This window comes from Bos grunniens, chromosome 28, assembly GCF_055505025.1.
Source record: "Bos grunniens cultivar Pamir isolate PY7600 chromosome 28, Bosgru_T2T1.0, whole genome shotgun sequence".
NCBI classification, from domain to species: Eukaryota; Metazoa; Chordata; class Mammalia; order Artiodactyla; family Bovidae; genus Bos; species Bos grunniens.
This window is the reverse complement of record NC_141192.1, coordinates 16535804-16558781: the sequence shown is the minus strand read 5'-3', so window position 1 is coordinate 16558781 and position 22978 is coordinate 16535804. Positions and strand designations below refer to the sequence as shown.

The following is a 22978-nucleotide window of genomic DNA, read 5'->3' as shown; positions in this document are numbered from 1 at the left end:
TCCAAGACGGAAATCAAAGGGGCCGGGGGTCAGCAGGAAGTCGCTACAAGACTTTGTCTAATATGCCATTGGAAGGAGAGTTACTAAAGATAGTTCAGTCGCATTTCGGTTTGGGGTGGGACCATAAAGTTACCACGACATCTCAGAGTGGGGGGGGAAAAAAGGAAATACATAAGAATCCTCAGAAGCCCCCGCAGACGGCCATCATAGAACAGAAACTAGCGCGTGCGCGGAATCCGGGTTCCTCGGCGCGTGCCTACTGCAGACGTGGCAGAAGGCGTGGCCTTGGAGCGTGGGGGTGGAACTTCCGGGGGCGACGCGCCGGCCCCCTCGGAACCGGAAGTGGAGCCTGGGAGCCTTGACGTTAGGAACGAAGTCGAACCTGGATCTGGAGCCGGGTGAGGAGTGGCTTCGGGAGGTTGGTGGGTAGGAAAGCAGAGGAGATCCCGGGGTATCACTGGCCAGGTCGGCGTCCTGTTTGCGAAGGAAGAGAGAGGATCGGGGGCGGAGCCCGGGGAGAGACCCTCACCTCATGCATTCACAATCCAGAATCGGTCCTAGACCCTCCTTTTCTCCTGGCCCAGATTCCGGCTCCCGCTTCCTGTCCGGAGCCTGTTGAAGGGCGCAAGACGCTCGATCTTCTACTTAGAGCAACAGTCCTATTATCGTGGCCCGAGAAGCTTGTTTGGTTTCTTGGTCTTGATCCCCGGCACTCCCAGCCTCCACAGCTAGACTACTTTCAGAGTTCTAGGGAAGCTTGCCCCGCCCCCTGGGTTGCCACCCTTGACTGTCCACGCAGAGTGAAGTCGAAACTTGAGCCTGACTCCAAACTCTTGTGTGTGTTTGAGGGAACTATTTCCTCCCATCCCCACCCCCACACCGACTTCAGAAAAATAAAAGGGAGGGGGACATCCTTCAAGCTTAATGTTGTGACCTGTGCAAGGTTCAGGATTTGGAAGAATAGCTCCTGAGATGGCTTTGAATTTAAAAAGTTCTAGTGCAAGTGCAGCTCAGCTTTTCTGTAGTTAAGATGGCCCTTCCTAGCACAGGCGAGAGGCCCGTTGTTCCACTGCAGCAGCTATGAGCTCTTTTGCTTCCTGGGTTCCTTCTTCTGTAGGATAGTTGGAATGATCAGGTTGTGTAGAGTAGATGTGATCAGATAGTCCTGTTCTTGGAAGGATCCTGGAAAGACCCTCCAATTCATTCCTCTGTTGTTGGGCAAGATTGTAATAATTTTGGATGTGGCCTAGATTCATGACAAGCCTATAAGGAGAGCAGAAACAGAGTTGGAGGAGTGCCTTGAGATTTAGAATAATTACAGTCCCTCTGCTTGAAGGATAAGGTGAATGATCTTTTCCCATGAAATCCAACTTTGCTATTGATCTTTGAACTGTTTCTCTGGGTTATTGTGTGAGGTTTTTGTGCCAAACCTGCACTCAGTTCTAATCTGGTATCTTGCTAGAGTTTTCAGCTGTCCTTTACATTTAGTGATTTTAATGCTTCAGTACTAAGGTCCATACACTCTTTTGGTGGGAAGACTGAGGATGGAGTAAGCACCTGATTTACTGCAGTTTATCCTAAGAATGTCGTTTTTCTAAATGGTCACTCTAAAATTTGTCTTTTGAGGGGGAGGGGATTTAGTTGATCTGTTTTAGACATGCAGTTTGAATGATTAAAAATGACTAGCACACTGCAGGGTATTCAGTTTTGTGGAGTGAATGGATGCTAGAGTGAATGAACAGAAAGTGGGAACATTGTTTCATTTACCTGTAATATCACAATAGTTCATCAGTGGCAGGACTCCTTGTATGACTAGACACTAGAAATCATACCACTAGGGAATGGAGGCTGCTGCTCCATTCCACTGGGCCTCTCTGAAGTTGAAATTTATACCCTCTTGGCAGTGACAAAGCATAGGGTTCAGAGTAACAAAATCCTTGCTTTGAGGAGGCAGTCTGTCTACTGTCTGGGGAAGAAAACTACAAAGATCCTGTAATAGTATGAGAATGATTAGGCTAATCACTGCCTGATAAGGTCAGTCCTTTTCTAGCTCTGCTTCCTACCATGAATAGTGCTTTCACTTTAGAAAGTTGATTTTGACTAATTTCTATCTTCTCTCCCATCTAATAGGTGAGACCAAATCGGGGATGCTCTCATAATGAATGTTAACCAGTCAGCTCCACCTGTGCCGCCATTTGGGCAGCCCCAGCCCGTCTACCCAGGGTATCATCAATCCAGCTATGGTGGGCAACCAGGGTCCACAGCCGCCCCCACTCCCTATGGAGCTTACAATGGCCCAGTACCAGGCTATCAGCAAACCCCTCCCCCAGGTATGTTTCCAAGCTTCCTTTGAGCTAAGGAAGGGAATTTGTAATCTTCAGGTTGGGTGGTATTGCCCTACTTAAGCTGCCTAAAGGGTTGTGGTGACTGGGATTGAGGAACATGAATCTGGCTCTTGGTCACTGAGAGTCCTGTGGGCCATCTGCCCTTTCCTGTTTTTATACAAGGTGACTGTGTCTTTAAAACATCTAGTAGGGCGCCTCATCTTCCAGGTTCAATGGCAGTTCACTTCATATGGGTGTCACCCTGTGCAGCCTCACCTGGTTGAATTGTTCACAGCTGGATGGAAGGACTGTGGTCATAGCTCCTCCAGAGCCGGTGATAATTTCTCTCATCGGACTCGTGGTTCTATTTATACGTGATTGTGGGGCATAGGGAATTGGTTCATGGACAAAATGTATGATGTTTGTATGCCTGGGTTTTGGTGCTTCTCATATCTTTTTGGTGATAACATTCCTTTTCAAGTTTCTTTGGCTTCTTAGATGTTGTCTAATATCAGGGAAATTAAAGGAGACTGTTTGTCCTTAGGGTCAGTGTTTGGCTTTTATATTACATTTTTCATGAAGAGGAGCTCATAACCTGTGGGTTATTCATAGGGGGCAAAAGAAGATGGTTGACAATAGATCTTTGGTTAGGCGAAAGGGAAAGTGTTAGTGCTCTTTGCGACCCCATGGACTATACCTGCCAAGCCTGTCAGGGTCCTCTGTCCATGGGATTTTCCAAGCAAGAATACTGGAGTAGGTTGCCATTTCCTTCTCCAGGGGATGTTCCCGACCCAGGGATCGAATCCAGGCCTCCCACATTGCAGGCAGACTCTTTACCATCTGAGCTACCAGAGAAGCCAGGGTTAGGGTTAGGGTCAGGGTTAGGGTTAGGGCCTTAGGGTATGCCAGATGCTTTATGCGTTTTAAGAGAGTTAATTCCATAAAGAGATATGTGAAAAAGAAGGCACTAAAGAGGCATTGGTAAAATTTGAGAAATGAATGAAGTTATTACCTTTTTAAATTTTGCCATGTGGCACGTGAGATCTTGGTACCCCAACCAGGAATCAAACCCATGCTCCCTGCAGTGGAAGCTCAGACAGAGTCTTAACCACTGGACCACCAGGGAAGTCCCAAAGTTATTACCACTTTTGTTATGACTTTGGGGAAAGAAAAAATTTGGAGTGATGAGATTAGGTCTCAGGGCTTTGGAAGAGCCTTACTCTGGGTTGGGACTTTGGCAGGACAGAGTCCATGTCTGATTTGCCAAGTTGTGGCTTATCAAGATGGAGCTGGCATTGCCCCAAGAAGAAGCTCTGTTAAACTGAGAGGAAAACATATCTGGCTCTGTGATGGCTAGTGAGCAGGCTAGTGAATGGCTAGTGAATTCAGATTAATCATATTCCTGCAGGCAGGTTCTGTAGTGTCTAATCTCTACTGCTGCTGCTGCTGCTGCTAAGTCACTTCAGTCGTGTCCAACTCTGTGTGACCCTATGGACGGTAGCCCACTAGGCTCCCCCGTCCCTGGGATTCTCCAGGCAAGAACACTGGAGTGGGTTGCCATTTCCTTCTCCAATGCATGAAAGTGAAAAGTGAAAGTGAAGTCACTCAGTCGTGTCCGACCCTCAGTGACGCCATGGACTGCAGCCTACCAGGCTCCTCCGTCCATGGGATTTTCCAAGCAAGAGTACTGGAATCTCTACTGAAGGCAGAGCAAAAGAAAAACAGTAGTTTGAACAGGGGTCAGCAGCATTTCCAAAGTGATATGCCAAGTAACTAATTGCTTTCTTCCTGCATTTCATGTGGAAAGGATGATTAGCAGTCATAGAAGTAGCTTTGATGGCAGCTCTGGTGAGCAGAACACGTGTAGTGCAGCTTTTGTGAAGACATAAGCGACAGCAGTAACTGGAGGCCAGGAGACCTGTCCTGGGGGCTTCCCAGGTGTGCTAGTGGTAAAGAACCTGCCTGCCAATGCAGGAAACATAAGAGACCTGGGTTCGATCCCTGGGTCAGGAAGATCCCCTGGAGAAGGGCATGGCAACCCACTCCAGTATTCGTGCCTGGAGAATCCTCATGGACAGAGGAGCCTGACAGATTACAGTCCATAGGGTCACACAGAGTCAGAGACAACTGAATTGACTTAGCACACATGTACAACCTGTCTTGACTGAATAATTGGGCGGAAACAAAGTCTCCAACCCATGCTAACACTTCCCTGAGCCATGTACTATTGGGAGTGTCAACATTTAGAAGTGGATGAGAAGAAGATGGTTAGGATCTGTAGAATATATAAAGAAGAGGTTGGCAGAATAGTCTCTCTAAGGGGCGCCTTTCTTTCTTTTTTTTTTTTTAAAAGAATTAAAAAATTATTTATTTACTTGGCTACATTGGTTTTTCATTGCATCATGCTGGATCTTTCATTGCAGCACATGGATTTCTCTAGTGGTGATGCAGGGGCTTAGTTGCTCTGTGGCATATGGGATCTTAGTTCCTCCACCAGGGATTGAACCTCCATCCCCTGCATTGCAAGGTAGATTCTTAACCACTGGACCACCAAGGAAGTCCCAATGGGTATCTCTTTACAGCCTAGTTCAGCATGTTACTTGGTCATCTTCTAAGCCACATTCCTCACATATGTTCTAAGTTTTTGACTTCTAGGGTGGGATCATTTCTTTAAAAGAGTTGATGTTTTGTCTAGGGTAGGTTTATTAGACTGTCCTGGATTGAGTGAGAGTGTATAGTGATCACAGGAAGGCCCTACATTTTTGTGGCTCTGGCTACAGCTTCACTAGTAGTATACCTGTTATACCTGTTTAAGAGAGTGAAAACTCTCTGGCTGGGCATCCATGTTCAGAATCTCTTGTAACTGGAGTTGCATCCTGATGGTGTCCTTTTCATTGCCAAGCTGTGATATTACACTTGTGATATTGCAGTGAAGGTTTGAGCTTATTGATCTTTGTTTTGCATTCCTTGCTCAAGGTGGAGGAGACATTTCCTAATTTCTTAGCTTCTCTTCATCACCCTCAGGTGTTTCAAGAGCCCCAGCTTCTTCAGGGGCACCTCCAGCCTCGACAGCACAGGGCCCTTGTGGCCAGACTGCATATGGCCAGTTTGGCCAAGGAGATGTGCAGAATGGACCAAGCTCCGGTGTTCAGATGCAGAGGTATGTACTTGGGTCAACCTAAAATTGGTCAGATGAGACTGGAAGGATTAGGAATGTATGAGGGCCTATTTTACTTTTCTTTTTTTTCCCTTTGTTTTTCTCTTAGATTCCTTTTCCTCTTCCCTTCATCTTATTATAGTTCGTTTTCATTTTTCCAGATTAGAGGTGCTGCTGCTGTGCCTCTGTGGGTTATTGACTCATTTAAGTACCTGTGTTCTTTGGCATATTCTTTCCACTTCTGTGAACTTGAGTTTTTTCCTTGGCTAGACATATATCTTAAATAATTGTTATGGTCCTTCAGAGCCTACCCTAAGGAAGAAACAGGAAGAAGGAACCTTAGGATTATTTGTCTCTTTTGACTTCCCCTTTTCCTCTAGAACAGGCACTTAGTGGGGCTTATTGGTTAAGTTTGGGTGTGACCAGTCATGAAAGGAAAGATCCTCAAAGGAAAACTACATAAATGATGAAAACTTGGTGGTGTGTGACCCAATAAACCCCTGTCTCTGTGTGGAAGTCCTTTAAAGGAGGGTAGTCATCTCTATTGGAGTGCTATTTATTTTTTGGTAAACAAAGAATAAAGTATAACTGCGGTAGGGTGTGTAGTAGTAGAAGAGTTGCTTTCTGACATTTTTATTAGGTGTCCAGAATATACATTTTTAGCATCAAATGTAAGACCAGAGGACTGAGCCTTGGAGCTTACCAACTTATAAAAGGCATTCAGAGTAGGGGCCATCAAAACGCAATGAGAAAGACCAGTAGTGAAGTAGGTTAGCCAGGTGTCATAGCATCCTGAAATTAGGCAAGGAAAGTCTTTTAGGAAGTCAAGAGAGTAATCAGGTGTGTCACTTGCTGCTGAAGGTGAGATGTAGACTAAGAATTGACTGTTGGGTTTGGCAAGGTTTGACATCATTGACAAATGTAGTTTCAGTGGAGATATGAAGGCAGCTGTCTAGTTGGAGCAGGTGAAAGAATTTCAGCTGGGAAGTGGACTAATGTAACCTAAAACCCTTTTGCTACAAACATCTAGAAAGGGGAGAGGAAATAGAAACAATTTTTTTTTTTTCAAATGCATAATCAAGCTTCAAGGAAAGTGAAATCCTCAAGTGCCAGATAACAAGTGGGAACTGAAAATCAGAGTGGTTAAGTTGATACTGTGGCTGCCTGTGCAAAGGGTGGAAATTATCTTGAGAACCTAGGAACTTAAGTTTAAGCAGGTAACTTGGGCATTTCTGAGCTGAGGTTTAGAACTGAAATCTTGTTTATGAAATCTGGACTTAGGCTACACTTCAGTAAATAGGTAAACTAGAAAAAAAAAAAAATCTGTATACTGGCAGAGGGAGTTAATAAGGAGTCTTGATTCTCCCAGGCTGGCTGAGGATAAGTTGCAGGGGAGTGGGGGGTGGGGTGTTTTTGGACTGCATGTGAACATCAGGGGTCATTTGGGGTGGCGAAAATATTCTAAAATTGGAATCTGGTGATGGTTGCACAACTCTTTAAATTTACTAAAAATCATTGAATTGTACACTTAAAAGGAGTGAATTTAATGATGTGGAAATTACAACTTAAACTTAAAAAAAAACTTTGATACTGGGCAGCAGTATCATTGGAGTACCCTCCAGAAGCAAATCAAATGCTAACAACCACTCTCCCTCAATTCAGGGATTTCTCAAAGGAAAAAAAAAGATTAGACTATGAGAGGAGAGCAGATAGTAGGCTAGTACATTGATTAAGGGACTGTAACTGTCAACATAGGATTACGTACCTACCTGAAAGTGAAAGTGAAGTCGCTCAGTCGTGTCCAACTCTTTGCGACCCTATGGACTGTAGCTTACCAGGCTTCTCGGTCTATGGGATTTTTATGTACCTACCCTAAGAGAGGGCAAATAAAGGCGTTTACAGAGATTGATAGTTTACCCTGTATGGGCCCTGGCCGAGAAAAGTACCAGGGAATAGACTAGGGGAAAAAAAGGAAGAAGAACCTAGAAAGAAAGATCTTTTAAAAGAGATAGGAGGAAAAAAAAAAAAGAGAGATAGGAATAGTAATTAAAGAAGTAGAGAGAGAGACTTCCCTAGAGGTCCAGTGGTTAGGACTCCTCATTTCCACTGCAGGGGATTCGGGTTTGATCCCTGAAGTGGGAACTAAGATTCCACAAGCTGCATGGTGTAGCCAAAGGAAAAAAAAGCATAGACCAATTTTTTCCCTAATGTTTGGCTAAAAGATAAAAGCTTGAGGGGGATGCATGGTTTTAGGGCAATTTTATTTGTTTGGATTTTTTAAATCCAATCCAATTACATCTCAGTTCATTGAGATGTAATTCATATACTATGCAGTTCACCCTTTAAAGTGCACAAGTTTAACGATTTTAAGTATATTCACAGATATGTGCAACCATCACTGTCGTCCGATTTACTACATTTTCATCACCTCAGAAAGATACACAGTATCCTTTATCTGAGGAGCTATCCCTATTCAGCTTTTCCTTAACTCTGTCACTCCCCTAACTGTAAACAACCACTAATCTACTTTCTGTCCCTATAGACTTACCTATTCCGGATATTTCATTTTAATAGAATCATATATATTTTGTAACTGATTTGTTTCACTTAACATAATGTTTCCAGTGTTCGTTTATGTGTAGCATGTATCAGTACTTCATTCTTTTTATTACAGTATTTCATTGTATGATTATACCACTACATGTTCTTTATCCATTTATTTGTTGATGGACATTTGGGTTGTTTTCACTAATAGTTGGTTATTTTTTGAGATATTTGTATCTTTTTGTGCTGATGGGAATGATCAAGGAGAAAGACATTGAATGGGAAGTACTTTGGAAAGAAAAGTTCCAGAATAAAAAAAGATATTTACACATAAAGTAGATAAAAACATAAAATAGTGTCCAGAATATGTAAAGAACTCCTACTAGTCAATAAGAAAAAGTCAGTTCAGTTGAAAAAATAATAAAATCTGGAATAGTATTTTATGAAAGAAGGGATACTAATTGCCAAAGAACAAATTAAAAAGCGGTTCAACCTCATAAATGAAGAAAAAAGTAAACGTTAAAAACCACAACAGAATTATCCTATGTATTGATCAGATTGGCAAAATTAAAAAGCTAATAGTACTGAATATTGCTGAGCATATGGATTATCAGGAACTCTCCTCATCCACTGGTGGTCAGATGCAAATGAGTACAGCTACTATGGGAAAATAACTTGGAATTATCTGTTAAAATTAAAGATATCATATCCTATAAACCAGTAATTAAACTCATAGCTGTATGCCTTAGAAAAAGCTCAGGTATGTATAAGTTAAATATATGATTGAACATAGTAACATTATTGATAATATCCAAAACTTAGAAAACCTTCAATATCCATCTGTAGTAAAATGCTTAGGTAAATCGTGGCATATTTATTTAATGGAATAACACTTATTTAATGGAATAACATTTAGTGATGAAAGAGAATGCTAAATGCAGAAGCATAGATGAATTCATAAACATATGGTTGAACAAAAGAAGCAAAACTCAAAGTATGTATGATGTGATACTGTTTACAGAAGTTTGAAAACCTGACATAACTGAATTGTTTTAAAGACAAGGGAACAATTTTTAGAAAGTTGGGAAAGTAGTTATCTTTGGGAGAAAGGGGGCTTCCCTAGTAGCTCAGCTGGTAAAGAATCCACCTGCAATGCGGGAGACCTGGGTTGGATCCCTGCGTTGGGAAGACCCCCTGGAGAAGGGAATGGCTACCCACTCCAGTACTCTGGCCGGGAGAATTCCGTGGACTGTACAGCCTATGGGGTCGCAAAGAGTCGGGGACATGACTGAGTGACTTTCACTTTCACTTTTGGGAGAAAGGAAAGGGTTGTGAGGAGAGGCACACAGGGCCTTTGGTGTATTCCATTTCTTGACTTGCCCTTTGGTTACATGGGTGTTTGTGTTATTCAGCAGTACATGTATATTTTATGTATTTTTTTCTATTTATGTTACATTTCACAATTTTAAAGTACATTGGACTAAGAATTGGGCCTGGACCTGGGTTCTAGTTCCAGTTTAGCCTGCTGCTTTTACCCTTAGTGTTTTAGTTTTCCATCTGCTCGCTTCCCTTCATTAATTTGCTGTAAGAATTAAAGCATTTAGAGATCCTTTGTAAACTATAAAGCTATGTGCAGATAAGGTGTTGGTTTATATGATAGAATACCAGTAGGCAGTTGAGAGTATTATCCGTGTTAATAGAGTAGTACCATGGAATACAATTGTTCTGACAAGGATTTATAAGCATCTGCCATGGGCTAACAGTATGTTTGTTACTATGGAAGGCAAAAACTGCAAAACCCAGCAAAGAGCTTAGGGAGGTAAGTTTCACTAGCATAATGCCCTGAAAATACCAGTTGAATGAACAAATGAAAAGTGTGAAACTGCAGGACCAGTAGAAGCTGACCAAACATAATAAAGTTCCAGTTATTTAGTAAAGACAAACAGGAAGGATAAATCAGGATTTCAGTGTAACAGGCTACTATGGTGAAGAATTTGATTCATTCTTGAAATTCCAGAAGGAGCTTGTTATGTACAATAATCTATGCTGTAGATTTCTGCAGTAATATTATTGTAAACCACTGGTGCAGTGGCTAGTTGGTATGCAGTGATACTGCATTGATGCTGTATTTGTATTTTAATGTGGCAGCTGGTACCATGGGAGTGTCCAGCGCAGCTATTCAAGTGACGAGACTTTGCTGGATAGACTCAGCTAGCAGGCTGCCTGGCTTATATCCTCTGTGTCTAGCCCTTAACTCTGGTCAGATAGTATCATCTTTCTCCATAGTACAGAATGCCAAACTTAGCTCACCAGCTCTTCTGATCTTAAGAGTTTTCTAATACCTTTCCCAGGATTAAGTGATCCTTTGGTTTAAAAGTTAAACAATCTCCCTGGAGAAGGAAATGGCAACCCACTCCAGTATTCTTGCCTGGAGAATCCCATAGACAGAGGAGCCTGGCAGGCTACAGTCCATGGGGTCGCAAGAGTCGGACACGACTTAGTGCACTGTCTCACCCCAGAGATCCTGCCACATATACCACAAAAACCAAACATCCCCCAGTGACCTTGGCCCCACTGTTCTAATCACTCCCAGGTGGGAATTCAGGCACATGTCCACAGAGGTGACATACAACATACATACGGTTCTGTTATGTCCCATATATTACCCTTTCATGTCCCAAGGAAGACATTTTCTTTTAGAGATTTTCATTTAGTGTATCTTTAAAAAATCTTGTGTTAAACTTGCCTCCATCTTTCTCTTGGGTAAGGACAACCCAGAAATGGCCCTTGTGTGTCTGTGATGTTGCCATTCACAGCTTTCTTGATAGGCCTAGTACAATCTTGAGAACAGGGCTGCTGTATGCTGAGTGTCAGACGGTAGCTCTCAGCTTTGCCTGTCTTAGGTAGTTAAGCTGTGCATTTTTTATTGGTGCACCATGTTTGATTTGTCCCTAATACCTTTGAAGTTCTTCTGAGAAATGAAATAATGCAACATGAACTTATTAAAATACATTTTAAGCCTTTAAAAAAAAAAAGTTAAACAATCAAACTATATTTGTTCAAGCCCACATTTATTAAGCTTCTGTTGTGTTAATGCTTCTGTGCACCTTTCATTTCGACTTCTTCAGTGCTTTTGAATACAGAACCGAAGTGGCTTGTCAACAAAGGATTAAGGCAGACGAGGTGATAATCTAACTACCAGAGTAAATACTGTTTGATCTGAGGGTGCTTGGCGTGTGTTTTGGGAGTGAACCTAATGGAAAACAAGGTTTGCCCTGAATAATCACAGTGTAGATTATGAGGAATGTGATTTATTCACAAATATATAAAAATATGAAGCCATATAAGAGCCCAGATGAGAGTAAGATGCTGTAAAACAGTATTGTTTCCCATATGATGTGGGGCTCCTGTCAACTTTGAAGGGATTCCTGGCCCACTAGAAGCTTCTGCCTTCCATCTCCCCACAGGCTCCCTGGGTCTCAGCCATTTGCGTCTGCCCCATTGGCCCCTGTGGTCAGTCAGCCAGCTGTGCTTCAGCCCTATGGGCCTCCCCCGACAAGTGCACAGGTGACTGCTCAGCTGGCCGGAATGCAGATCAGTGGTGCTGTGGCCCCAGCTCCTCCCGCTTCGGGGCTGGGCTATGGTGAGTACCTATGACCACAGGAATACTGTTTCCTTTTTAGAGACATCTGTCTCTGGGGTATACCTGGATCCCTTTTATTTCTTTTATTTATTCCTCTGAGCCCCAGCAGATGGGACAAGTCATTCCTGCCCCTCGGGTGGAAAGGAAGGTGGTTTACTGAACAAGGAGGCAGAATGACTGGGGTTCTGACTCTGCTTCTTCTACTTCTCAGGCTCACCAACATCACTGGCCTCAGCCTCAGGAAGTTTCCCTAATTCTGGTCTGTATGGCTCCTATCCTCAGGGCCAAGCTCCTCCCCTTGGCCAGGGTCATCCAGGGGCCCAGCCTCCCCAGCGATCTGTCCCACCACAGGCCTCCAGCTTCACACCCCCTGCCTCAGGGGGTCCTCGGATGCCTTCGATGACTGGTCCACTCTTGCCTGGACAGAGTTTTGGGGGGCCCCCAGTGAGCCAGCCCAACCATGTGTCCTCACCTCCTCCTCAAGCTCTGCCCCCTGGTACCCAAATGACTGGGCCCCCAGGACCACCACCACCTATGCACTCCTCCCAGCAGCCAGGCTATCAGCTGCAGCAAAATGGTGAGTTTTTCCCAAGGACTACCTAGGAGCCAAAAGCTTCAGCTATTCAGGTGTTTTCGTTGTTGTTGTTATTTGCTTCTAGTATTACTTGCTAAGTGGTGAACTAGATAGACAGCTTCAGGGTATTAAGATGTGGTACTCAGATGTGGGATTTATAAGATTTTTTTTTTCTCATAGTTCAGATAACATAGGCTTTCTCTGAAAGGTTATTACTGTACCTCTCAATTCTATGTTTATAATACTTTAGTCATTTCCGTGAGGCCTTAAGAAGAGATAGGGAAGGAATATTTTGTTCATCAACCTTGCCCTTGTCTCCCAGGTTCCTTTGGACCAGCCCGGGGCCCTCAGTCCAATTATGGAAGTCCCTACCCAGGAGCAGCCACTTTTGGCAGTCAGCCTGGGCCTCCTCAGCCATTGCCTCCTAAGCGCCTGGACCCTGATGCCATCCCGAGCCCTGTAAGTAGATACTTATATGGTCCTGGGGAAGGAGCTTGTGGCTACCAGATAAGTGAGTCAACCTAGATGAGATGTTTGCCTAGCCTTTCCTGATTATTTTTCCCTTTTGTTTGTCATGTTGCAGGTGTAGAGCCTACATGTAATTTTTGACTCTCTAAATAGAACTTGACGTCCCAGAAATATTTTAGGGGTATTCTTACTTCATAGCTGGGCAGGAAAGGAAGGGAGGCCAGGAGTGATCAGCAGTGTCACAGAGCTCTGGGTTGAGTGCAGTGTTCTCTCACCACTGGACAGAGCCTGGTAGCCTCTGCTCTTCTGTGGAGTACTGGCCGTGTCCACGTGTTGTCCTCTAAGATCTAGTAGGATAGGATAGCAGTCTTCTTAATGGTTAGAGCTGGTGGGGAATCTCTGGTGTTACTGGTGAGAAAAGGAAAGCCTCTCTGGACTCTTTCTGCCTCTACCTGGATAGTGTTTTAGGAGAAAGCCTTCGATACTTTTGTTTGCTAGTCTTCTGCTGTGTGGATGGAGAAAAGTGATCTACAGTTTTAAGGGCAATGTGGGGAAGTTCCTTCTCCCAGGAAGAGGGTGAATCTTACCCTTAGAGCCATCAGAATGCTCAGACCTTCCTCATCACACTCAAGAGTAGAGGCTGACACTGTATTCCCAAGTGGAGGCCACTTTATAGTTCTGTCTGCAACATTTGCTATGTCAGTTGCCTCACCATGCTTAGCCATTGTCATATTCCATCCTGTTCTCTTCCCTCTTCCTTTGGGGAACCATCATGGTGAGGGACCCAGCTGGCTAAGGGGGACCCTAGAGGATGAAGCAGTGCCTCTTTCCTTTTTCCTCCTCTAGTGAGAAGGAGAGTCTGGTTGGATGTGAGGGGAGGCTTCTTTCAGTGTAAGAGTAGTTCTTACATGGGAGGCTTGGCCTTTTGGAGGGAACATCCCTCTTCTTCCTTCTTAAAATTTCTCCTATTCAGCCCCTCCATATAACCCCTCTTGCCTCCTGTTTGCCCCCTTCCTTATCTTTCTACATCATAGTCTAAGCCATTAAAGGCTCTTTTTTGGCCCAGAAAAATTTGGAGTTTCTGATCGAGAGGGGGCCTGATTTCAGCAGTAGGAGCTGGGCTCCAGCTGTTCATGTCTAACTCATCAGGGCTGAGAGAAGTAACATCTGCTTCTTGTTCTTTTGTCTCCCTCCCTGTATTCCCCTGCTGCCTTTATTATTAAAACACTAAAAGCAACTCAATGAGCTGCCTCCTCAGCAGAAAACCAGGCACAGAATAGACCCTGATGCCATTCCTAGTCCAGTAAGTGCAGGGGGTGGGTGTGTGTGTGTGATCCCTGTGTTAAATCACCCGTGCATGCCTATGACCTTGTCTTCACCTCATCCACCATGTCCATCCCTCTCCATCCTCTTCCCTCAGTCCTTCTAGACCCTTGCTTTTACAAGCTAGAAAGATATGCATGCCTCAAGTCACCATATAATGAAGTAGCAAGCTGTTAGCAGTGCCTTTAAGTATGGGATGGTAGAAGGTCAGGCTCGAAGGGCGGGATCAGGTAGCTTGTTAAGCTTTGGTTTTAACCCTGCTGGCTCCTCCAGGAGCCTGCCTGTGACATGTGATGGAACAGGACAAAACAGTAGATCCTTCCCTTTTGGGTTTGGTTTGTCTACAGCTTGTTGCGGAGAAACATGGGTAGGTGGCTACTAATGTACAAGTCTGGGAAACTGGCATTTCTTACAGGGAAAGGGACTGCTGGTTTGGGAAAGTGTGGGTCACTTTCTCATCTGGAGAGTCTGTTTGACTCTGATATATTTCTAAGCTTCAGCTCTTTATTCTATGGGACACAGAGTCTTATTCTCCCTTTACTTTTTCTGGTTTTACCAAACCCATCTTGAAGTAACTGACAAAGGTTATCAGTCTGCACGAAGATCTGATCACCGGCTTTGCAATATCTCTTTTTTTTCCTTCGCTGGGTCTGTCCAAATGTGGGGGACTGAGGATTGGGCTATACGATCCTCTTCTCCCATATTTACACACTGATGCTTACCTGAAAATAAGGCAGCATCTGCTTCCTCACCTTACCTGATCATTTCTGGCTGTGTAATCCTCTCCTCACCCTGTCCCTCTACTCTCATTGACTGTAGAGTCATTCCAGGTAGATTTCATTTTTACATGGTTACTGTTGTCTGTTTTCCTGCTCTTGGGGAGAGAAGGGGAGGGGAAGCCTCGATGGGGGAGGGAAGTGGAATCTGACCATGTCTGAAGGCTTGTGATTAGAGCTGGAGCTTTCCTGGAGTAGGTATTGGAACAGGGTGATCACTGTTTATTGGGGTCAGGGCGATTCATAAAGAAGCCCTTTCTCAGTGTTGCCCATGCAGCAGGTTGCTGCTGACTATAGAGTGGAAGATTGGCATTACAGCATTTTATATGATCTCCAAAAGGAGAGCAGGCCTGGTGCATGAGGTGTGTTCCTTGGCAAATTCTTAGTTTCTGTGCTGCGGCTCCAGCCTTTCTTTCTTCTGCCTCGGGGACGTGGTACTCCCTTCTCCCTTTTCATCTGTCACTTCATTCATTTCACTTCTTCCCTACAGATTCAGGTTATTGAAGATGACAGGAACAACCGGGGTTCAGAGCCATTTGTTACTGGAGTACGGGGCCAGGTGCCACCCTTAGTCACCACCAACTTCCTGGTGAAAGACCAAGGTGAGAAGGGCAATCACTCATCCCTGCGGGACTTTTTCTCCAGCATTATCAGCTTATGGATGGGGCTTTTGTCAGTCTTTGGTCAGAGACCAGTCCCTCATTGGTCTCTAGGGGGAAAGAGCCACCATCACCTCTAGCATCTGTTGGGGTGATGGGGTGGGTCAACAACGGCGAGCTGGTGTCTGGAGTGACTCTGTGATCTGACTCAGCTTTTCCATCTTCTCCTTCAGGAAATGCAAGTCCCCGGTACATTCGATGCACATCGTATAACATCCCTTGCACCTCTGACATGGCTAAGCAGGCTCAGGTGCCCCTGGCAGCTGTCATCAAGCCACTGGCAAGGCTGCCCCCAGAGGAGGTGAGTCAGGGACAGACTGGAGTATAATAAGAGGGAGGAAGTGAAGGGGAGCGAGGATAAGACTTCTTCCTAGATGTGATTCTGGCAGTCACAGTAGATGAAGGCTTAGTTGGTCGGGAGGGGAGCGTATCGTCAATAGCTTTCTATCCCAGGGCCCATGCCTGAAGAGGGTGATAGGGAGGAAAGCAAAAGCCCAAGAAATTGCTGGATGGAGCAGAGTTCACACGTGAAACACGCTTTTAAAAGAGTCAAGGCCAACTTGTAGGGGAGAAGACAGCTGGAGGCAGGAGCCTGCCGTAGCATGGTCATCACCCGGTGATGAGAGGCATGTCACTCTGGTTTTTCTTATCCTCTGTCCTGTCATCCCAGGTAGGTTAGAAATATTAGGACAGCATATTAAGAAACAGAATCCAGGGGTCCTTCTTTTACCTGGTTTGGGCTATAATCTGTCACCCAGTACCTGGAATCAGGATGAAAAGAGACAGTGTTTGCAGCTGCTACACCATGCCATGGTGTAGATACCTTTGTGTTCATGCCTTAATGAACTTGGGGGGGATTTCTCTGTAACTGGACATTCAGGGCTCACCTTACATCCTGCTTCTTTGTCTTGTTCTGTCTTTTTCTCTTTCTCTTTCCTGGGTCTCAGTGAGGATGGCTGGACACTTGCCTGCTGGTCTCTTATCTGTAGGGTACCATCTGCCTGGGGTGTCAGTAGGTATCACAGAAATCCAGGGATTGGGGAGGACAAGTGTCACAGATACTTGGGTGGGAAAGGAAGCAGGGGTCAAGATCCTAGGGCAGGAACGAAGGGGATTGAAGATTGGGCCAGAAATGAGAATCCTGGGTAATCTTCAACTTTTTCCTCATGCACCCATGTCAGCCCCTGGATTGTTTGGGCCAGGTCCACTGTTGCTCTTCTCTTTGAAGAAGTGAAATTCTAGAGATGAGGAGTAAGGAGAGGGACTCTAGTCCTTAGACCTTTAGGGACATTTGTCCTCATACCCCTTCTCTCTGCTCCCTCCGCAGGCAGACTGTCTGAGCCATGTCCTTCTCCCTCCAGGTTGTTCCTCCTCATCTGTTCCCACATATCACTCTAGCTTCCTTCTGTGTCTGAGCCCCTCCCCTTTGCTCCTTAGGCTTCACCGTATGTTGTCGACCATGGGGAATCTGGCCCTTTGCGCTGCAATCGTTGCAAAGCATACATGTGCCCCTTTATGCAGTTCGTTGAGGGAGGGAGACGCTTCCAGTGCTGCTTCTGCAGCTGTATCAACGATGGTACGTTCACAGAGCCTGGGGCTGGGGGATCTGGACTGCATCTTCATTATTCTCTCTCTAGTTAGATAGATGAGGCTCTGTTGTTTAGGGGATGGGGACGTGAAGTGCCTCTGGGGCTGTGGGGCATTACAGTGAGCTCAGCCAGGACCAGATGAGGACCGAAAGCGGACCCATGAGTAACACTCTGCCCTACTCCCCACAGTTCCTCCCCAGTATTTTCAACACCTGGATCATACCGGCAAGCGTGTGGATGCTTATGACCGTCCTGAGCTGTCCCTGGGCTCTTATGAATTCTTGGCCACTGTAGATTACTGCAAGGTGAGGGAGGGTAGTGTGGGGAGGAGCCGTGGGTGAAGGACAATGAGGCAGCTGAGACTTGCTGTGGTCATTTCCCTCACCCTGTCACTGTGCCCTTGGATGATGACTTATCTCTAGTCAGCTGACCTGCTCACCGATACCCCTCTCCCCTCCAACATTTCCTTCTTTTGCAGAACAATAAGTTCCCCATCCCTCCTGCCTTCATCTTTATGATTGATGTCTCCTACAATGCCGTCAGGAGTGGTCTTGTCAGGCTCCTCTGTGAGGAGCTCAAGTCACTGTTAGACTTTTTGCCTAGGTGAGAGTGAGGAGCCAAGGTACTCCTATGGATGATGATGGCTGGGGAGGGGGCGCAAGGGTGGGTGGTTGGGATAACTCAGCACGTGAATCCGGATGTCATGAAGTTGGCTGGTGGAGAAGGTGGCAAGTCTGGGTAACAACGTCCCTTTCTGCAGGGAGGGTGGGGCAGAAGAGTCAGCAATCCGCGTTGGCTTTGTCACCTATAATAAGGTGCTCCACTTCTACAATGTGAAGAGCTCATTGGCCCAGCCACAGATGATGGTTGTATCTGATGTGGGTGACATGTTTGTGCCACTGCTGGATGGCTTCCTGGTCAATGTCAGCGAGTCTCGGGCAGTCATCACCAGGTAAGAGTCAGATTGTGGGGGTAAAGTGAGGTGGAGGGCAGGGTACAACCACAGAAAGCCAGTGATGGACACAGGCTATGCCTCAGGAGTTCTCGGAGTCTGAGGGCCAGATGACTTTTTGGGGGAATTGAGGGATCTGAAATTTGGATAGCAGTTTTGATTGCCTCCCATCACCTATCTCTTCAGCTTATTGGATCAGATTCCAGAAATGTTTGCAGACACAAGGGAGACGGAGACAGTATTTGCCCCGGTGGTTCAGGCTGGGATGGAGGCTCTGAAGGTAAGGCGAGAGTCCTGGGCAGCCGCCTGTGTGACGCTTTCTTCTGAGCATCTTACCTCTGGGATACAACCCCTGTTGCTTTAGTGATTGGTGACTGTCCAGTGAGTCAACTTGTCTGACACAGTTGGCACTGAATAAATGACGAGGGACGGGATGAATGAATAATGGATGAATAAAGGAAAGAATGGACCAGTAGCTCTCTCTCCTCTTCCAGGCTGCTGAGTGTGCAGGGAAGCTCTTTCTATTCCACACCTCCCTGCCCATTGCAGAGGCCCCAGGGAAACTGAAGAACAGAGACGACAGGAAGTTGATCAACACAGACAAGGAGAAGGTGTGGGACTGGGAGCTGGGGGGAGGACTTCCGATCACAGAGGAACGTGCTGTCTCTTTACAGTGCAATACTCTTCACTTTCTCGAGGGGGTACTGGGACTAGACCCTCTGTCCTTTCATATCTGTGGCTGCCAGCCTTCTCCACCGCTCCCACACCTCTCTACCTCATCTCATCCCAAAGCCCTTGGTAGACTTTTTAAAGAGAATATTCTACTACTATTGCAAACTGTAAGGTAGCTCTGAAGTCTTACGTGTCCTTGAATAATAGCCCATATTACATACATAGTACTCAAACAGGGTGGAACTCAGGTCTCTGAACATCTTCTTCTGTTCCTCCCTAGACTCTGTTCCAGCCTCAGTCAGGTGCCTATCAGACCCTGGCCAAAGAGTGTGTGGCCCAAGGCTGCTGCGTAGACCTCTTCCTCTTCCCTAACCAGTATGTGGACGTGGCCACCCTCTCTGTTGTACCCCAGCTCACTGGTGGCTCTGTCTATAAATACGCTTGCTTTCAGGTACGGCATGGGACTCTGGGTGGCAGGTGGAGGCAGGAATGGGATGCCTGCCTACAAGTGGAGTGGCTCCTTAGCTGCTGACTCATTGATAGGAGTATCATTGAGAAGACCACACAATATAAAGAGTGTAGCGAACAGGAGCACGGGGCTTGAAATTAGCACCGGGTTGATAGTCTGTCTCTACCACTTAGACGCTATATGACCTAGGATAAATTACTTACTTTCTCCTTTGTTTCTTCATCTATAAAATGGGGTTTTTCAGTAGTTTTTAAGTAGGGTTTGTCATCAGGATTAAGTGAGCACATGTAAAGCACTTAATGTAGTACTGGGCATGTAATAAGTGCTTAAAAGCTTAAATAATAACATCGTTATTATTACCTTTACCTTATTGTCATTAGTATTCTGCAGGCTTGTAGAGTGGAGAGGGTACAGGGATTGTTGGTGGATTGTATGTAGTAGATGATGTGACTCTGGGCCTGGGGATGCAGGTGGAGAACGACCAGGAACGGTTCCTGAGTGACTTGCGTCGGGATGTCCAGAAGGTCGTTGGCTTTGATGCTGTGATGCGGGTCCGGACAAGCACTGGTCAGTTCTGGTTGGAGATGAGCAGCTGAGCGGGGGCCCTCAGTCTGGGCACCTGTCATACTACTAACCGTGTCCCTATCCGTGTGGCCTCAGGTATCCGTGCTGTAGATTTCTTTGGGGCTTTCTACATGAGCAACACCACAGATGTGGAGCTGGCTGGGTTGGATGGGGACAAGACGGTGACTGTGGAGTTCAAGCATGATGATCGGCTCAACGAAGAGAATGGAGCCCTCCTGCAGGTGCTGGACCGGAGGCAGGGGTTGGGGAAGAAGTGTCAGCAGTCACTTCACTGGATTAAGTAGGCCATAGGGAAGGGGGTGAGGGGTGCGCAGAGGCTGGAGAGGGGATAGCTCCCATCTTTCTTCTAGCTTCATAAAATAGCAAAGAGGAGGTGTTGCAAGGGTCTTGGTGAGGGAGGGGTGTGAATTGCCCCTCTTACTCTCCCCCCAGTGTGCCCTGCTGTACACCAGCTGTGCAGGGCAGCGACGGCTCCGCATCCACAACCTGGCTCTCAACTGCTGCACTCAGCTGGCTGATCTGTACCGAAACTGTGAGACTGACACGCTCATCAACTACATGGCCAAGTTTGGTGAGGGCAGAGGCCAGGCAGAGGGGAATCGGGGCTAAGAGGATGGACAGCAATCCAGCATTCCTGGGTGGGTGTGATGGTGGGAAGGCACCTGTGATGGAGTGGCTGACCAGTGACCATGCTGTCTCCTTTCCCATCCAGCATACCGGGGGGTCCTAAGCAGCCCTGTGAAGACTGTTCGTGACACTCTCATCACTCAGTGTGCCCAGATCTTGGCCTGTTACAGAAAGAACTGTGCCAGCCCCTCCTCTGCGGGACAGGTTGGGCAAGCTTGTTGGTGGAGAAGGTGTTGGGATACACCTTTGCATTGGGAGGGATTTCTCATGATCATGATCACTGACTTTGTTTTGATAACTCCCTTAGTTGATCCTTCCTGAGTGCATGAAGCTCCTCCCTGTTTATCTGAACTGTGTATTGAAGAGTGAGGTCCTGCAGCCTGGAGCTGAAGTCACTACTGATGACCGTGCCTACGTCCGGCAGCTGGTTACCTCCATGGACGTGGCTGAGACCAATGTCTTCTTCTATCCTCGGCTCCTACCGTTGGTGCGACTGAATGCTGGCGTGTGAGACACTGTACTGAGAAAGGGGCATCATAGGAGGAGGAAGGGAAGGATTAATATTGTCTGTATCTGACACTAATACATTTTTATCTATATTATCTGATGTAATATTTTCATACTGAGAGTTACTCAGGTGCTTAGTTTTCAGAAATTTTGTGTGTATGGGGGTGCAGGTGGGCAAAAAAGTCTTACAGTCATTGGTAACCTTTTGCCCTCTTCCTTTTGTCCAGACAAAGTCTCCCATTGAGAATACCACTGAACCACCAGCAGTCCGAGCATCTGAAGAGCGGCTGAGCAATGGGGATATATATTTGCTGGAGAACGGGCTCAACCTCTTCCTCTGGGTGGGAGCGAGTGTCCAGCAGGGTGTTGTCCAGAGCCTCTTCGGCGTCTCATCCTTCAGTCAGATCACCAGTGGCCTGGTGAGGGCAGGGCGTCAAGGAGAATGTGGGTGTGGAAGTAGGCTTCGTGATGAGAGCAGAAGCCAGTAAAGTTAGTGCGCTCATTCTCTTAGCAGCAGGGGACACCGAGAGGGAGGGTGCTGTCATTCTTCACAGGCTTCCATATTTCAGATAATGCGTAAATCTGTGCTGCCCCATCTTGTCTTCTGGATTCAGCGTACCTTACCATAAGGATAAATGAATTTTGTGTTTCAGAGTGTTCTGCCAGTTCTGGATAATCTGCTGTCTAAGAAGGTGCGAGGCCTCATTGATAGTTTGAGGGCACAGAGATCGCGGTACATGAAGGTAACAGTGACCCAAACCTGCATTTCCTACCTTGTCAAGTCCTCACTCTGAAGGTGGGGTGGGAGATAATGGGATTTCAGGGCGTGTGGTTAATTCTCTTCAGCCTTGCCTCATGACCCTGTATTCTGACTATAGCTTATTGTGGTGAAACAAGAGGACAAGCTGGAGATGCTGTTCAAACACTTCCTGGTGGAAGACAAGAGCCTGAGCGGGGGAGCATCCTATGTGGACTTTCTCTGTCACATGCACAAGGAGATTCGACAGCTTCTGAGCTAGAGCACATGGGTAACAGCACAGGGTCCAGGCCAGCTTCCAGAAAGTACCCAGGACAGCAGAGAAACTGGGACAGTTCCATATCTTATATGTCATGTAAGCTGACCTCAGTCTCTTTGGGGGGAGGGGGAAGTATAAGGAGACACCTTCTTTCTGGGCTCAAGTATCCTACCACTCTGTCGTGTCCTGCTGTTGGAAGGTGCCCCTATCCCCTCACTTTATCCTCCTTTTCCTGCTAATCCTGTCGTAATGAATGTAGTTTCTCAGTTCACTGTATATGATTTGGTGTTGGGGGACTTGAAGCCACCCAGACCCTGGCAATATTATGTGTCCCTTTGGACCAGCCTCCAAGAAGAGAAGGGCAGGTGGGAAGGCACAGAGATCCCAGGGGGTTACTACGGGGGGAGGGGCTGCTAATTCAGCTCATTGTCATCAATGACTTCCTATATTAGGGAAAACATACATACAGGTGCACAAGAGCTGGGCTGTAGGCCGTAGATGGTAGAAAAGTGGTCAGTCTTCTTGGGCCTGGAAGTCAACAGCCAACTCAAAGTGACTGAGGGTGGTTGATTAGCTTTCTTGCTCTGCTTCCACTGCTCTTTCTCCTGCAATGACTGATGATCCCTTGGTGGACAGAGACACATTATCAGAAATGAAGGAGCCTGGGAATAGTTGCAAAGAATATTGAGACCTAGGAGAGGTATTAGCCTCCATTCCAGCCAGAGCGGCCCCAACACTGGATGGTTCTGTAGGGAGCCTGGTCATCAACTTGCAATACCTCACAGAGCCAGCCTATATACCACTCTGAGCTTCCGCTGGAAACACTGCTCTCCAAGCTGTTGGGGAGAGAGGCAGAAGTGACTAGTCTCTCCTGCTAGGACACCACTCAGGCTTTGGAACTGACAGAGTGGCTGACAGTTATCTTCCAACCCGAGCTGGCTGGGGCAGGACAAGGGCTAGGCTTGATGGTGGCCAGGCTTGCCTGCTCCCAGCCTGGGATGCCCCTGCTCTGGACCTCTCATTTCTCTTCATTGGTTTATTTTTCAATGCATCTTTAATTTGTAAAGAAATAAAAATAAATTAAGATGTATCC

General features: G+C 46.2%; 1 protein-coding gene across 4 annotated transcripts; it reads left to right on the top strand.

The window, feature by feature from the left end:
• Positions 1-332: 332 nt before the first annotated feature.
• On the top strand, positions 333-22975 carry SEC24C (SEC24 homolog C, COPII component). Of its 4 annotated transcripts, none has more exons than XM_086381959.1 (24): positions 333-398; positions 2131-2330; positions 5349-5484; positions 11493-11668; positions 11880-12245; positions 12565-12701; positions 13945-14013; positions 15300-15411; positions 15642-15769; positions 16906-17044; positions 17247-17362; positions 17536-17660; positions 17818-18009; positions 18196-18289; positions 18504-18620; positions 18962-19132; positions 19621-19717; positions 19811-19956; positions 20168-20306; positions 20448-20566; positions 20670-20849; positions 21097-21288; positions 21523-21612; positions 21748-22975. In XM_086381959.1, exons 2-24 carry the CDS (start codon positions 2159-2161, stop codon positions 21886-21888), a joined length of 3354 nt encoding a protein of 1117 aa, XP_086238085.1. In that variant the 5' UTR covers positions 333-398; positions 2131-2158; the 3' UTR covers positions 21889-22975. The 4 variants fall into 4 exon arrangements, with proteins under 4 accessions (XP_086238085.1, XP_086238086.1, XP_086238087.1 ...); XM_086381960.1 differs by having other exon boundaries at positions 333-2034; XM_086381961.1 differs by lacking the exon at positions 13945-14013.
• Positions 22976-22978: the final 3 nt, after the last annotated feature.